General features: G+C 37.2%; 1 protein-coding gene across 2 annotated transcripts; it reads right to left on the bottom strand.

Moving 5' to 3' along the window:
* Positions 1-949: 949 nt before the first annotated feature.
* Positions 950-9286, bottom strand: chp2 (calcineurin-like EF-hand protein 2). 2 transcript variants are annotated; one of them, XM_053506713.1, is made up of 8 exons: positions 9107-9286; positions 5035-5107; positions 4875-4955; positions 3898-4022; positions 3736-3797; positions 1660-1782; positions 1153-1243; positions 950-1121 (listed from the first exon to the last, which is right to left on the bottom strand). In XM_053506713.1, exons 1-7 carry the CDS (start codon positions 9171-9173, stop codon positions 1190-1192), a joined length of 585 nt encoding a protein of 194 aa, XP_053362688.1. In that variant the 5' UTR covers positions 9174-9286; the 3' UTR covers positions 950-1121; positions 1153-1189. The 2 variants fall into 2 exon arrangements, with proteins under 2 accessions (XP_053362688.1, XP_053362687.1); XM_053506712.1 differs by having other exon boundaries at positions 950-1124; positions 1155-1243.
* Between the last annotated feature and the right edge of the window lie 5823 nt (positions 9287-15109).

Genomic DNA, 15109 nt, shown 5'->3' with positions numbered 1-15109 from the left:
TGTTTTTAACCAATGTAGAGTAGATCAAGACTTTTTGCTGATAGTTTAAATCACCCTTTAAATCAGTAGTATTAGTGAGGTAGGCATTAGATAAAAATCCATTACACTTAAATCTGAAATAAAGAAGGTTGTGTACAAAAATGCACAGTTAACAAGATAAAGCCCTGTTTGATATGTGTAGAGAGAGGAGTTTTATCTCTATTAAAAAAACAATCAAAGTTTACAAGGTAAATGACAATTGTGAGACTTCAAACATCTATATACACACACTTGCATATGCATGATGGCAATCTAAGACAGTAGTTAAGTACTGTAGTTAAGAAAGGTTTGTATAGGACTTTACTGCAACACCAGATTAAGTACAACAAACCCTGTAAACTGAAGTTCTATTCATTTCCAAACATACTTAAAAGAAAAAAAAAGCAACATAACCTCGTTAAAAGCAACATACTGGACACTGTGCAACATTTAATCCTTAGCAAATGGTGTTATATATTTTTATATTTTTACATTGCTATATACACCGATCAGCCATAACAACATATGGCGAAACATTAAGCTCATTATTGTATAGGTTCTGTCAGGACAGTTCTGGCCCATCGGGGCATCACTCCACAAGACATCTGGGTGTGTGCTGTGGTGTCTGGCACGAAGGTATTGGCAGCAGACTCTGTGGATACTGTTGGTGGCGAGGTTGGGCCTTTGTAAATCAGGCTTGTTTGTTCAGTGCATCCCTTGATGGGATTGGGATCTGGGAAGTTTGGAAGCTTGGTTGGCAATCTTGGGCTTTTTGCCTGCCAGGGGTGTTCCTGTCTAGCCAGCACTGACTCTTTTTGCTGTGTTGTGCTGCATTGGCATTTTTAAAAGATTTGGATTTAGACTGCAATACTGCTTAAATATTAGTTTTACCTCCAGCTGACATTTAGTGAAATTAAAAAAATTTTTTTTAACAAAAATATAAAAATCATGCATAGTCACAATAAGGCCAAACGAGATGAAATCACAGGTCACGCATCAATACTGCTTATGCCAAAATGTTACACAGATTAATGTCCATATTTCACCAAACACCATTAACTTGCGCAGACTCCTCCTAGTTTTATCAGTAGGCATAAAAAAAAATGCATTCCAGTAAAATTGGAAGAAAAAAAATGTATGTCTGTGCTTGTTGATGGCTTGTCGTCATGTTTTAACGCAGGAAGCGGATGCTCATCTTGTGGTCGATGTCGACCTTTTCCAGAGACTGATACAAAAAAAAAAAAAAAAAGGAGCATCAGATATCAGCCTGCGCTCTTCAACAGGATATTATATACTTAGAAATCATTAAATCCACACACATACACAAACAAACACAAACACACACAGCTGCTGTGCACTTTATTTCTTACCAAGTAGAAAAAAACTTTATGGTATTGTTCCTTATATATAACTTACAAGTAGTAACAGAAAAAAATACTACTATAACTGTAACTGTGGAATAAGGGGAATATTGAACATTTCTGAAAATCCTGTTACTGATAAATAATTTACTTTCCTATTCCAGACATAATGTACCGACTTTGTGGTCACATTGAATACACAAGCTCCAACTCCATAATTTATGATAGCTACTAAAAGGTGCCGTCTAGTATATTTGTGGTTCATAATGGAATAGTTTACCTTCCGAAACTCTTCAAAAGATATGGCATCGTCGTTGTCCAGGTCAGCCTCTTGAATAGTGCGGTCTACAATGCATTCCAGCTGTTCTTGTGTTACCTGGCTCTCCAGCATGGCCTGAAGAACCTGCCAATGATTTTCATCTGTCATTTACTTTTATATTTTAAATACACTCACTCAGCCATTCTCTATATCGCTTACCCCAGTGGTTCTCAAAGTGAGGAGCGCACCCCACTAGTGGGGAATACAGACATGACAGGTGGGCGCAATGAACGGGAGCGAATTAGCGGAAAATAATAGGAAAGTACATATTTTAATTCATGCTTTTTTTTTACTTGATAATAAAGATCGGACACTCAAAACTAAACAATCACACGCAAAGAAATGGATTGTTAATACGAATAAATTAAAATAACGAGAGAAAAAGTGGAACCATAGTGCAACAATAACGGTTTAACGTCTGCATGTTAAATGAAGAGGAACAATATATATGGAAACATTCGATATTATATATGTAATTTCCTTTATTCCTATGTGTATGCTGATGTTTCTGTATTTTTGTTTAAAATTTATATTTTATCAGGCAGTACTAGTCTGGCATTTATGGTTTCCAGGGTGGCAACAAAGTTGTTTTTTGATCCTTCAGGAGCTGAACAAAAGGGAAGATCAATATCGTTTTACGCTTTTTGTTGGTATGCTGCATTTTACGATGATCCCTAAATCATCCGTTGCGCCGTAGAAAATAGTGGTGTTTATGCTTTTAAACATGTATAATTTAAGGCGGATGTAGCTTAAAGACAATGTAAAGAGGGAATATACGTGGGTATCTTATTTGCGGGTTTATTTACGCAGCTATTGAATTCGGAGATGCGAATGTCAAACTAACTTTACCACGGACACACACCGGGTTAGTAGCGTACTGTATGTACTGGGCATAATAACGTCAATGGATACATTTGTTACATGGACCACAAAAAAGCAGGTGATTCAGCACTATCAGCCTAATCAACCAAAAAGCCAGCCAAAATGAAAACATGATGAAGCCTATGTTGCGCTTGGATTTATGGTGGGGATGGTGGGGACAGAGGAGAGACCCGTGTGTGTGTTTTGTGTCTTGAACCGCTGGCAGCAGACAGCATGAGACCGAACAAAGTAGGAAGACACTTAGAGACAACACATCCCAGTCACGTTACTGCAGTAGTCAACTAAATAAGCCACTCGACTTCTTTGAAAGAAAGCTCTAGATAAGTGACGAAGTGAGCCTGTTATAACAATTACACGTGTATTTTATGTTTTGAACTTGGTGTTATTTGATCTTATTGGTTTAGAAATTGATATTTCAATAAATAGTAAACTTTACATAAACTTTTAGAAAATGTTTGAGAACCACTGGCTTACCCTGTTTAGGGTAACAGGGGGAATGGAGCCTATCCCAAGGGACTTGGGGCATTCGGCGGAGTACACCAGAGGCGGGCATCAGTCCATCGCAGGGCACAAGCATGCACACACTTAACTTACACACAATGGGCAACTGGAAATGCCAATTAGCCTACCCTGCATGTCTTTGGACTGTGGGAGGAAACCGGAGTACCCTGGAGATGCAAGGCGACAGTGCTAACCATGATGCCACCGCGGGACCTACTTTAAAAGCTTCTAAAATTTCATTCAGATTTTAAAATACAACAAATTAGAAGTTTCTCCTTTTGATGCGTGCTTGGTTTACATGATCACCTGGGTACATGTCAAATAATTTTCTTTAGTTTTCTGTGATTTGTCCAGTCCTGTCCCTTAATTAGTGCAGTCTACTATGCATTCCAGTTTTTCTGCTGGCTCTCCAGCTTGTATTTTATCTGTCATTTACTTGGACTATAACATAAGTAAACATGAATATCTATCCAAAAGTGATAACCGTGTATACCTTAACAACTGTTAATAATTTAAATTAAATACAAACACAATTGACGACATAATAACAGCGAGCCTCATCTATTGTATTAATATGAATACTTTACACAAAGCTTTTATAAATGTCTGATGAATGAGGCCCAATGGTTATAGAGAATATTCATGCGCACTGACCTGCAAGAGCTCTTGTCTAGAAATCTTGCCGTCCTTGTCCTGATCATACAACTGAAAAGCAACTACATAAGCATACATTTTAAGTGAAAATTTAGAGAGAGATAAATCATGACTGAATATCCAGTACTTCTCTTCTTTTACCAAGAAATGCCATAAACATACATTTCAGTTTGTTGATTCTGCTGTTAATGGGGTCAGGCGTGTTGGGCTCTTTGGATCGGTTCTTGTCAACGGGGCGAAAATGTGCCAAGATCCTCACGAATGACGAGAAGTCCAGTGTTTCCTGTCTGAAAGTTGAATTTGTTTATTCACATGCAAAGATTTAGCTACCCCTTCTTTTTTTAACAATGTATGTACAAAAGGTGTAAGAGCAAAAACCTTTGCAATCATAAAGATTTCATATTTCCATCTCGTAGCTAAGCACTATTATGTTGTGGCCCTGAATTCTATCAGAATGAGTAGACTGAAGTTTCAAAATACAACATTGACCAAAGTAAAGTTGCACACATCATGGCCTCCATAACCACCATGTAAGCTCAGCTCTATGCTTTACCCTTGTTGTGGTTTGTTTGGGCAGGTGCAGCTCAACTTGCATCGAGAAAACATTCAACCCCGATTGAATCCAGCATCTGGGAAGTGAAGTGACCCAGATATGCTGTGTATTTTGTTTTAAAACAAACAGTATCCATCTGATGCTCTGTGTTATCAGTGCTCATGTTATTGTAGTAAATTATTTAATTACTTGGCATATTTCTAACTGTTGAACGAACAAGTTTTACAGCTTTATGTTTACAGGTCAACATGTCCTCTCAGCCAATGCTATTTCATATTTTGGTTTATTTGCAAGCTAAAACAAAACCAGACCCAACCCAACCCCAACAAACAGCAAATAAGCCACAGGCATCAGATTAACAGATGTGAAAATTTCTTTAACAATTACTGTCAGTATCTTTGCAGAATGAGACAATAATTTTCGTTAGACTTGTTTAATTCTAGATGCACAATTCTTCATATAATATAAGTGACCTTGAAACTTCAGTTTGCTAGCTGTGGCATAATTTACAAATGAACCAAAACATAGGAAAAATACAGTATCGGTTGCAGTCAGAATGCTTACTAAGCCATAACAAAGTACTCACCCTGAAGAGAAAAAGGCCCCTATTATCCTGTCACATATAGGATTCATGGCCAGCTCCTTTATGGCTTCAAAGTCCTGTACACTTTGAGAAACGTAGGTTAATGAGATTTTGGCCTACTAATTACAGACTAAATACAGTAAGTTAACCTGAAATATCTTACTTAAGATGACCCTTGCCTTCTTTGTCCAGAGATTCGTAGCGTTCATACAGACGAACAAGGTGTGCACGAGTGACTGAAAGAAACATTCAGGGCACATTTCATACTGACGTCTGAAGATGGGTGTCATTCATTCATTTATTCATTCAATTTTAGTCTGTACAAATGAGCAAATATTAGAACACTACATTGGACAATTATACCACAAACTGACAATAAATAAATAAAAAATACATATGGTATATAAAACAAACTGAAAGGGTGTAGTAGGCTTATTATAGTAGATTTTACTATACCTACTGTTCTTACTTGCATAGAGACATTTTTCTCATTTATCAGCAATGCTTAAAGAAAAGCATTTCGCATGGTATTTTTAATTGATTGGGGGTTTAAATTTATATACAGGGTTAGTGTTAGCACCACTCAGCGGTAAAAGCCAGCAAGCGCACAAACCAAAATGCTGCCACCTTAAGGCGTGGCGGTAAAACCAGAATACCGCTTGAGTACCATCTCTGTGTGTGTGTGTATATACACTCACCTAAAGGATTGTTAGGAACACCTGTTCAATTTCTCATTAATGCAATTATCTAATCAACCAATCACATGGCGGTTGCTTCAATGCATTTGGGGGTGTGGTCCTGGTCACGAAAATCTCCAAACTGAATGTCAAAATGGGAAAGAAAGGTGATTTAAGCAATTTTAGCGTGGCATGGTTGTTGGTGCCAAACGGGCCGGTCTGAGTATTTCACAATCTGCTCAGTTACTGGGATTTTCACGCACAACCATTTCTAGGATTTACAAAGAATAGTGTGAAAAGGGAAAAACATCCAGTATGCGGCAGTCCTGTGGGAGAAAATGCCTTGTTAATGCTAGAGGTCAGAGGAGAATGGGCTTGACGGTTTCAAGCTGATAGATAGGTATGCAGCAAAGCATTTGTTAAGCCACAACACGCACAACCTTGAGGCGGATGGGCTCCAACAGCAGAAGACCCCACCGGGTACCACTCATCTCCACTACAAATAGGAAAAAGAGGCAACAATTTGCACGAGCTCACAAGAATTTGACAGTTAAAGACTGGAAAAATGTTGCCTGGTCTGATGAGTCTCGATTTCTGTTGAGACATTCAAATAGTAGGGTCAGAATTTGGCGTAAACAGAATGAGAACATGGATCCATCATGCCTTGTTACCACTGTGCAGGCTGGTGGTGGTGGTGTAATGGTGTGGGGGATGTTTTCTTGGCACACTTTAGGCCCCTTAGTGCCAATTGGCCATTGTTTAAATGCCACAGGCTACCTGAGCATTGTTTCTGACCATATCCATCCCTTTATGACCACCATGTACCCATCCTCTGATGGCTACTTCCAGCAGGATAATGCACCATGTCACAAAACTCGAATCATTTCAAATTGGTTTCATGACAATGAGTTCACTGTACTAAAATGGCCCCCACAGTCACCAGATCTCAACCCAATAGAGAATCTTTGGGATGTGCCATTTCAGGCAGTTCTGAAGGCAAAAGGGGGTCAAACACCGTATTAGTATGGTCGTCATACTAATAATCCTTTAGGTGACTGTGTACACACACACACACACATATACATATATATATATATATATATATATATATATATATATATATATATATATATATATATATATATATATATATATATATATGAGAGAGATCACATGTAATAGAACTATAAAAATAGATACTTAAATGTTTTTGCGCTAAGGTAAATAATGGTATTTCTAATTGAATTGGGGGTTTTAAATAAATAAAGTACAGTATGTAAAAATTTGGTGCATGTTATTCGATAATATTCCACAAATTCACGCTTGATCCCCCCCCCCTTCTTATTCATTGCTTTTAAAAAATTACACAACCCACTCAAACTGTACTTTAAAATTTAATACATATCTGAATTTTAAAGTATTTAATTACATAAAATTCTGATAAGTTGTGCCAATTTATAGCCCTGCAAGAAAAGTTTGTATTAGTTTTGTATGCATTTCCCACTTTCCAATACCTCTAATCAATAATTAAAATAGGGAAACATAAATGAACAATTTAATATGTGGATTAGATCCTGATTTATGAACTCTTGAGCTTTGTACAATACTGCATCATATTTGTACATTTTTGTCATTTCGCCATCTTAACCAAAATATGTTTCAAATGATCCTCTTTACAGAATATAGTTGTATCACCCAGTTATAACTAAGGAACTCTTACACCTGGACAGGGTGTACCTGTGGGGTGGACAGGAGGAAACCCTCATATGTTTTTTAACTTAAATTGCCTAATAATTCAGTACACTTATACTTCGAGGCCTGATAATAAGCAGCTTAAATTGTGTTATTACTTAGCACAAAATGATTAATAACTGATACTTAATACTTCCTGTAACTGACTTTGTTACCGACATTTGATCAACTGGATCTCCAATTTATCCTTCTCTTGAAGTAAATGTAATGAAAAGTGGAAACTCCTCTTTAAAAGACTACAGTCTAGAGATGACCTAGACATCCATGTTCTTCCAGTGACGGCGAACCTGTCTGGCCCCTTTCGGTCGTGGAGATGAAGGGTTCTTATTCTGTGAAGACTGTTGCTTCGTCTCAAAAGAAGATCATCCTTGACATAAAAGATGGCTCATCATCCAAGCCATAGTGCCGAAGTTCTTGACATGATGTTCCTTCTGCTCCTGGGTTGGCAGCTTGGGGATGAACTCGGCACCAACATGGCACATGTTCATATCACACGTGAGGATTGCCTGGACTGTTCCATATAACAATTCAATTCAATTCAATTCAATTTTATTTGTATAGCGCTTTTAGCAATTTTCATTGCCGCAAAGCAGCTTTACATAGTCAAAAGAATTATTTAGGTTTGTATGAAATGTGAATTTGTATGAATCAAAATGGTCAGTTTGTCCCTGGTGAGCAAGCCGAGGGCGACAGTGGCAAGGAAAAACTCCCTGAGATGGTAAGAGGAAGAAACCTTGAGAGGAACCAGACTCAACAGGGAACCCATCCTCATTTGGGTGAAACAAAAAGCAGTAAATGATCTGCATTTATACAGTGTGTAGGGTGGGAGGCAGTTCAGCTATAATAGCTGATGTTAATTGATGTTAATATGGAGTCCAGGTAGTTATTGAAGACCCAGGTAGACTTGTAAGAAGTTCCAGTCATGAACTATCGAACTGTCAAGTCCCCAGAGAAACAGTTGCCAACACCAGTCAAGGCCAGAACCATTTTCTAGGTAGAGAGAATCATTCCCAGACACCAGACGCATCCCAGAGAGACACACGGGGCATCCATGTGACGAGATCTTCAGCCAGAAGCGGGGCACCAACACACCGACAATGTACAAATTGCAGAATGATTGACATTTTCAGGGGTTGAGCTTGTCTCTCGTCTTTTTCCAGTGATGTTCTTGAAGCATGTGTGCCACTCGAAAAACCTTGAACAACTCATTGCAGCATCGCCGTAAACTTGCCAAATCATGTCAGACGTTTCTGTGGCAGATTTGCCCAGTTTCAGGTTCACTCTTTGTTCCAACTTGCTGTCCATTATGAAATAGCAGACGTGGCAACACATGTAGTGAGAATAGCACCGGTCGCACAGCTCCTGATGTACACGTGTCTTTTGGCACACTGACTTATGAAGGTCAGTGCTTCCTGTGAAGGACTGGGATCTGTTGCCGTGATACAAAACCAGTCTCGAAACCTTTTGATACCACCTCGTATAATATAGGTGTACCTAAAAACAAAAAAAAACCTGGACTTACCACCTTCTTGGCTTATCTATAAGCTATTTTCCAGTATTTTTCCAGAATTTTCCAGTTGCTGCTCCAGCTTTTCCCCTATCCTTTACCAACTTTCTCATTCTTAGAGCACAAGCTTAAATAATAAACGATTAAGCTTTAATAAAATATATTTAAAAAATGCATTTCTTTTTAAACTACATGATAGAATAAAAAATAGCCTACACGTGACTGGGCAGATAAACAGTATAACGTTACATTAATGAGGTCAGTCATAAACAAACAACAACAACAAAAATACAACTTACAACCAGTTTCTCGCATTAAATCCTCCGCGTTTGGTATTTTCGACAGGTCGGAGTTGGTCAAACCCATTTCATACTCCTGTCTTTATCACAATTACACTGAGACCGAGTGCTTTATTAATTACACACGAACCTACTCAGCGCTTAAATCTTGACTACTGAACGTTAACGGACGTGCATTCAAGCTTGTGTTAGCTTAATGATTGACGTAAAAATCGCCCAATCAGCGCTTACGCTTGCTGGGTAAAAGTGGCCACTGGACCCACCCACTCACGCTGGTGCAGACGCTTATCAATACGACAGAGGTGTTCGTGTTCAGATAAAACACCAAGCGGCGACGTGATAACAGTTCCGTGAAAGAGAAAATAACCCACACAAAGACACAATTTGAACAAAAATTTTAACAATCCTCGACATCCAAATACGAATTCTACACCCAGTGTCAAAGTGGGCATGAAAAGTATTAACCACTAGAGGGCGCCATGACCTTGTAAATATACTGTAGTCCGGCTGCATGGCCATGCTGTACAGCTGCACTATTACAGGATTTCGTGGACGTCAGTTTAGTTCTACATTAGGCTGGGGGGAAAACATTAGTGATTTTCTCTGTTTGTAATTGCTGAAAATGTTACTACACCACCTGGCCATGAACATGCACTGCAAAAAAAACATGGGGTAAAAAAAAAAAAAGGCCATGGGGTCATTCTACAGAAAAGGTGGAATCTGGGGGATAAAAATCTCCTAAAATGTATTTCTTCATTCACAATTGGAATTTCTTTAAAAACGATAACTTACTTTGAAACCTTTTGCATTTCTTTACTCATTTAATTCCTGATGTTACTTTTCTTTCAATGATGGTAACACCAATAACAATTAAGAGATAAATCATAACTCTTTTTCAAATGACTTTCATGGGTAAAACTATACTGTATGTTTTTCAATTTTATTAAAAAATAATTAATTATTAGATGTAATCAGTTTTTACATCCAACTTTTCAAATTTATGACAATAAACTGAGTAACACCAATCACAGACTTAAAAGCTTTGCATAAAACTTATAAATGAGTTATGACATTTCAAAACAAAAGAAGCAGGACATCTGAAATACCTTTTTGGATTTGTTCTCTAATGCAAGAACAATTTGTTTCAAATTGTCAAATGATTCTAAAATAAACCTTTTGTGTAACAGTAACAACAATCACATAGTTTAAGCTGACTGAAAAGAAGTTATATTATCAATTATTGTTATATGATTTTTTTGTGTTTAACTTATTTTATAAGATATTGATGTTATTGTGACTCAGATTAATTGAATGGTTTTACTTCCATGTATTATCAATGTGACAAGACATTTCCTTGAATTTGGGCTTTTTAGAAAATGCTACAATGAAATATTGAACATTAAAGTGAGAAAAAATGTTTTCCTGTATAAACAAAAAACACATACTATATTTTTGAAACATAAGTAACATGTTATGTTAATTGAAATAATTTTTGGCATTAGCAAAACTAAGTGACAGCACTTTCTATCATTTTTGTAAAATGACCCACATACTTTATTTAATTTTATTGATTTATTTCAATTGAAGAAATGATAAAATACGTACGTTTCACAAATTCCATTGCACAACGATTTTTTAAAATTATTATTTTTTAAATAAATGGCAGAATATATCAGATCATTACTGGTAACATTTGTGTAAATTTAGGTTATTTAAGGTATGCTAAACTATTTACTAATTGGAAGAAAAAAAACACTAAAATAAGTTTTCTATCTATCTATCTATCTATCTATCTATCTATCTATCTATCTATCTATCTTCATTCAGACACAAAAGTCCTAAAACATTAGTTATGTTCTGCATCTACAGTATATGGAATAATGCAAGTTCACTTTGTTTGGAATAGAACCGCATTTACAAAATGATATACATTTTAAATCTGTATTTCCCCAAAACTGTTACCATTTATCTTTACACTTCTGATATGAATAGTGTACATGCAAAATAGATACATAAATCTGAATTCATAAATGTATCAATGATGACTGCTACCTATGGTGTATAATTGCTGATCTAATCTATTTTGTTAAATAATGTCATACACTCCCAATCTCATTACCACATGATTACAACCACTGACAGCTTATGTATGAATACTGTACTGAACAGTGCATAATTTAAAAAGTCCAAGTAAGGGCAAAGACTACTTAGAACATTTTATTTCACACCCACACCACAGTCAAGACAGACAGTTTGAGATTACAACATTCCACTTGGCAGCCACACTCTTCTTAAAGATATAACAGATAGTGTTGTTTTTCCTTTTTCCCAGGCCAATAGCAAAGTTCCTGTTTTCCAAAAGAGAGATTTATTGGTTCCTTTTTCAGTAGTGGGTATATTCTTTCAAATCAACCAGTTATTTGATGAAAGAGTAAATGAAGGGGTAGTGTTTCTTGTTATGATATGTAATGTGCCATTAAAATCCAGGGCAATTTATGGATTTCCTGGTAATGAAAAATATAAAGTATTAAAGGCAAAGAATTGCAATGGACCTTAGAGAACACATCTTATTTACAAATTTCATTACGTTTAAGTGTTTCTTTTAGCTTTGAAATGCTTTTTAATTCTTTTTCAACTCTATATTGGTGTGCCTCAAAAATCATAAATAGACCATGCAGACTCTCTCTCTCTCTCTCTCTCTCTCTCTCTCTCTCTCTCTGAAACACATGTAGAAACATTATTGAATACTTCACTGTAGAACCTGGGGGATACCCATGATGATTAATAAACCAGTCACAGTCAGATAATGATATAACCCATCCATCCATACATACATTCAGGCCAAAATCACAAACAATGGCTGGCAACTGGACAACAAAGAAACTCCAATCAAACAGAGCTAAACAATAAGCCACAGCTGATTGTTACTAAAAATAATATTGGGTTTCTCCAGGTACAAGATGTACACACAATTTATTTGGGTGAGAATGTGATGTCCTCATTTAAGGTCAGTGGGGTCTCACGAGTCTGTTAGATAGACTCTGCTCTGGTGACCCCTAAAGGGAGCAGCCAAAAAAAGAAGAAGAAAAAGAGTCTCATGAGCCTATGACAGTACACTCTGATTTTTTTTATTGCATTGAGAAAGAAGTGGTTTTGGGAGGAAAAATAACAAAATGAATTGACACATATAAATAATAAGATACAGCAATGATGCTTAATCCTTGCTGGCTTGGGTGACAAAAAATTGTTTACACTATGATCGGATGAAGGATGGAGAGATGCCTGCGCGCTTTAAATGTGTTTTTCATATTAATATAAGATATAGGTATTGAATACGGGTTTAAAAATGTACTACATGGGATATCTTAAAGCTAAGTGCTTTTGTGTATTAACAATTACTCCAGCCTTGTTTCTACAGTAAGCTGTGGTTCCGTATGTGTCTCAGTGTAAAAGTCCCTGTGGTTGTTCATAGTTTATGTAAAAGATTTGTTTCTGGCCAGTTAATGGAAATAAATAAAAAGTATTTAGCAGAAAAGTGTTATAAATGGTCCATATGTAACAATGAATAGAAAAGTATGATATCATACAATACAGTATATTCAACTTGTGAATAATGGCAAAAGTAAAAACAAAACATGCAGAAATGTGATTAAGCTGTGGGCATGTGGATGAGGTTTGCTGCTGAAACATAAATCTGAAAAGAAATCTTAAGCTCCAGCTATTTGTTTCTAAACAATACGGGCTGGCCAGAACCATCTCCTCTTTACGCCATGTGTTTATGTGCACTGTAAGAACTGGTTATACTGCAACACTGATCTTGAACATTAAGCAGTAATAATTATTAGCCTTGTTTTATGGTATAAGTATTAACCCATAATCCTACCTTCCAACACGAACTATAATAAATTGGCAATAAATAATAAAATACTGCAGGTTGGACAGTATAAAATGGACATATCTATTTGTTATCATACTTTATTAGTCCATATCTCGATTACATTACACAAAAGCCTCAGCGTTTTATTGCAAACAGACCTTTCCCGTTCACCTGTGGTGTAAATGGATGTGTCCTGCCAATGTTTCAGTTTCAAGCTTCATAACAAAATTTGTAATTGTTTTATAAGAACAACAAAGTATGAAAGTAAACTGCATGATCAATCAGCCCTCTGTCACAATCAGCTCATGAATCAAAGGAAATCCAATGGATCACCTGTTGAACCCTCCTTTATTCGTTCTTTGTCCACAATTCCTGTAAACTCTGGCTAAAGAGCAACAGCCAGAAATGAAAGTAAATCAAGAACAATAGGCATGTACACTTTACGTGACACATACGACTGTCCAAAAGATGTAATCAGGATTGAATTCCATTAGCATGTTCAGGGGGAAAAATTAAGAAATTTCCAGTGTTGATGTTATTACACCTGTGCATTCATTGTTTCTGGTTAATTATCAAGCTAGCTTGTCACAGGAAATTAGCGTAGCCATGTATAAGACCATTTTAAATTGCAGATTGAAAGTAAAAAATGAAAGCTTAACCTTTGGCTGCAGATGATCGTATCTACCAATCAGCATCCTAATGGAGAGTCCTGCTATTGCAAACCCGCGCCCTTAAATCGCACTGCACAACCTGAGTTTACTTGGGGTATTCCTAGGCATTGTGACAACCGTGATGACTTTGTGTTAAAGCATCTGAAATATGTTGGTACTTTTTATGCACTCAATCATGTGTTAAGTAACATAATGCTTCTGAATGTTAGGGAAATTACTACTGCTATTACAAGACCTTCATTAACCTATAAGTGTCATGGGTACACACAATATCCAAAAACTAAAAAAACAACAACATCACATGCCTTAGTACTATTTATGCAATGTGGTACTGTTTGGACTAAAAAAAAAAATCCTTATTTCTGATTAAAGAAATATTGGAAATCTGGGGGGAGGTTGGGGGCAGACAAACAAAAAGGCGTTAAGGGGCTTGTTTGCACCTTGTTTGCACCTACTACCATCACCGCCTCAGGTCTGTGGGCATGGAGTTTGCATTTTCTACCCATGCTAGGTGGGTTTCCTCCTGGTACTCTGGTTTTCTCCCACAGTCCAAAGTCATGCAGATTAGGCTACTTGGTGTTCCCAAATTGCCTCTAGTGTGTGAATGAGTGTGTGAGTATGTGTGTGTGTGCCCAGTGATGGATTGGCACCCCATTCAGTGTGTACCCCACCTCGTGCCCTAAATCTCCTAGGATAGGCTTCAGGCCCATGTGGTGCTGTATACAGGATAAAGCGGCATAGACGATGAGTGAGTAAGTAAGTTTTCACTGCCTGGGATATTATATACTGCATTGTATTGAAATATACTGCATTGTATTTGCTTATTTAGAGTATGGGTTTGGGAAGAGTCAGGAAGAGTTTCTGCCTCAGAACCTAACAATCAGGCAGAAACTCTATCCGCTGCACTACCATGTTTTCCACAAAACAACACGTGATGTTTTGTAAGATGCACCTCTGAAAGGTTGATGGAGATCCTCAGGTAAATTCCCTAACATTTAGCAGATTAAATCTTTAAGCCAGCTCATTAAACCATCACAATCACCAAAAGTTCCCCTTAATGACACAGACCACAGACTGTCCATGGGACCGTTGGGGCTGTTTCAGTGTGTTCTGTTTTCACATGGAGAGTAATGTTCTCTGTGGGGTATCCATCCCTTTGCTTCCTCAAGGCATCATTAGAGAGAGTGAGGAAAGAATGCTCTCAGCATGGCCTGGCACAGGCTCAAATCTGCATGTACCAATCTCCAGACAGCAGACAGCTTTCTGAGCCGTTGCTCTGACCACCCAATATGTGGTCTCTGAGGGATACAGCGACCAGGTTCAATCAAGTATCTACAGTCATGGTCACAAACATACCCACAAACCAGAGTGAACTTTATGAATGAGTAGATTAAATACTTCTGACTCATTAATAGCAAAAAATCTATGACTCAGCTTCATTGATATAGTGGGAAC

Source organism: Clarias gariepinus, chromosome 11 (genome assembly GCF_024256425.1).
Source record: "Clarias gariepinus isolate MV-2021 ecotype Netherlands chromosome 11, CGAR_prim_01v2, whole genome shotgun sequence".
NCBI lineage: Eukaryota > Metazoa > Chordata > Actinopteri > Siluriformes > Clariidae > Clarias > Clarias gariepinus.
Note: the sequence above shows the minus strand (reverse complement) of the source record. Positions and strands in the feature narration are given on the sequence as shown.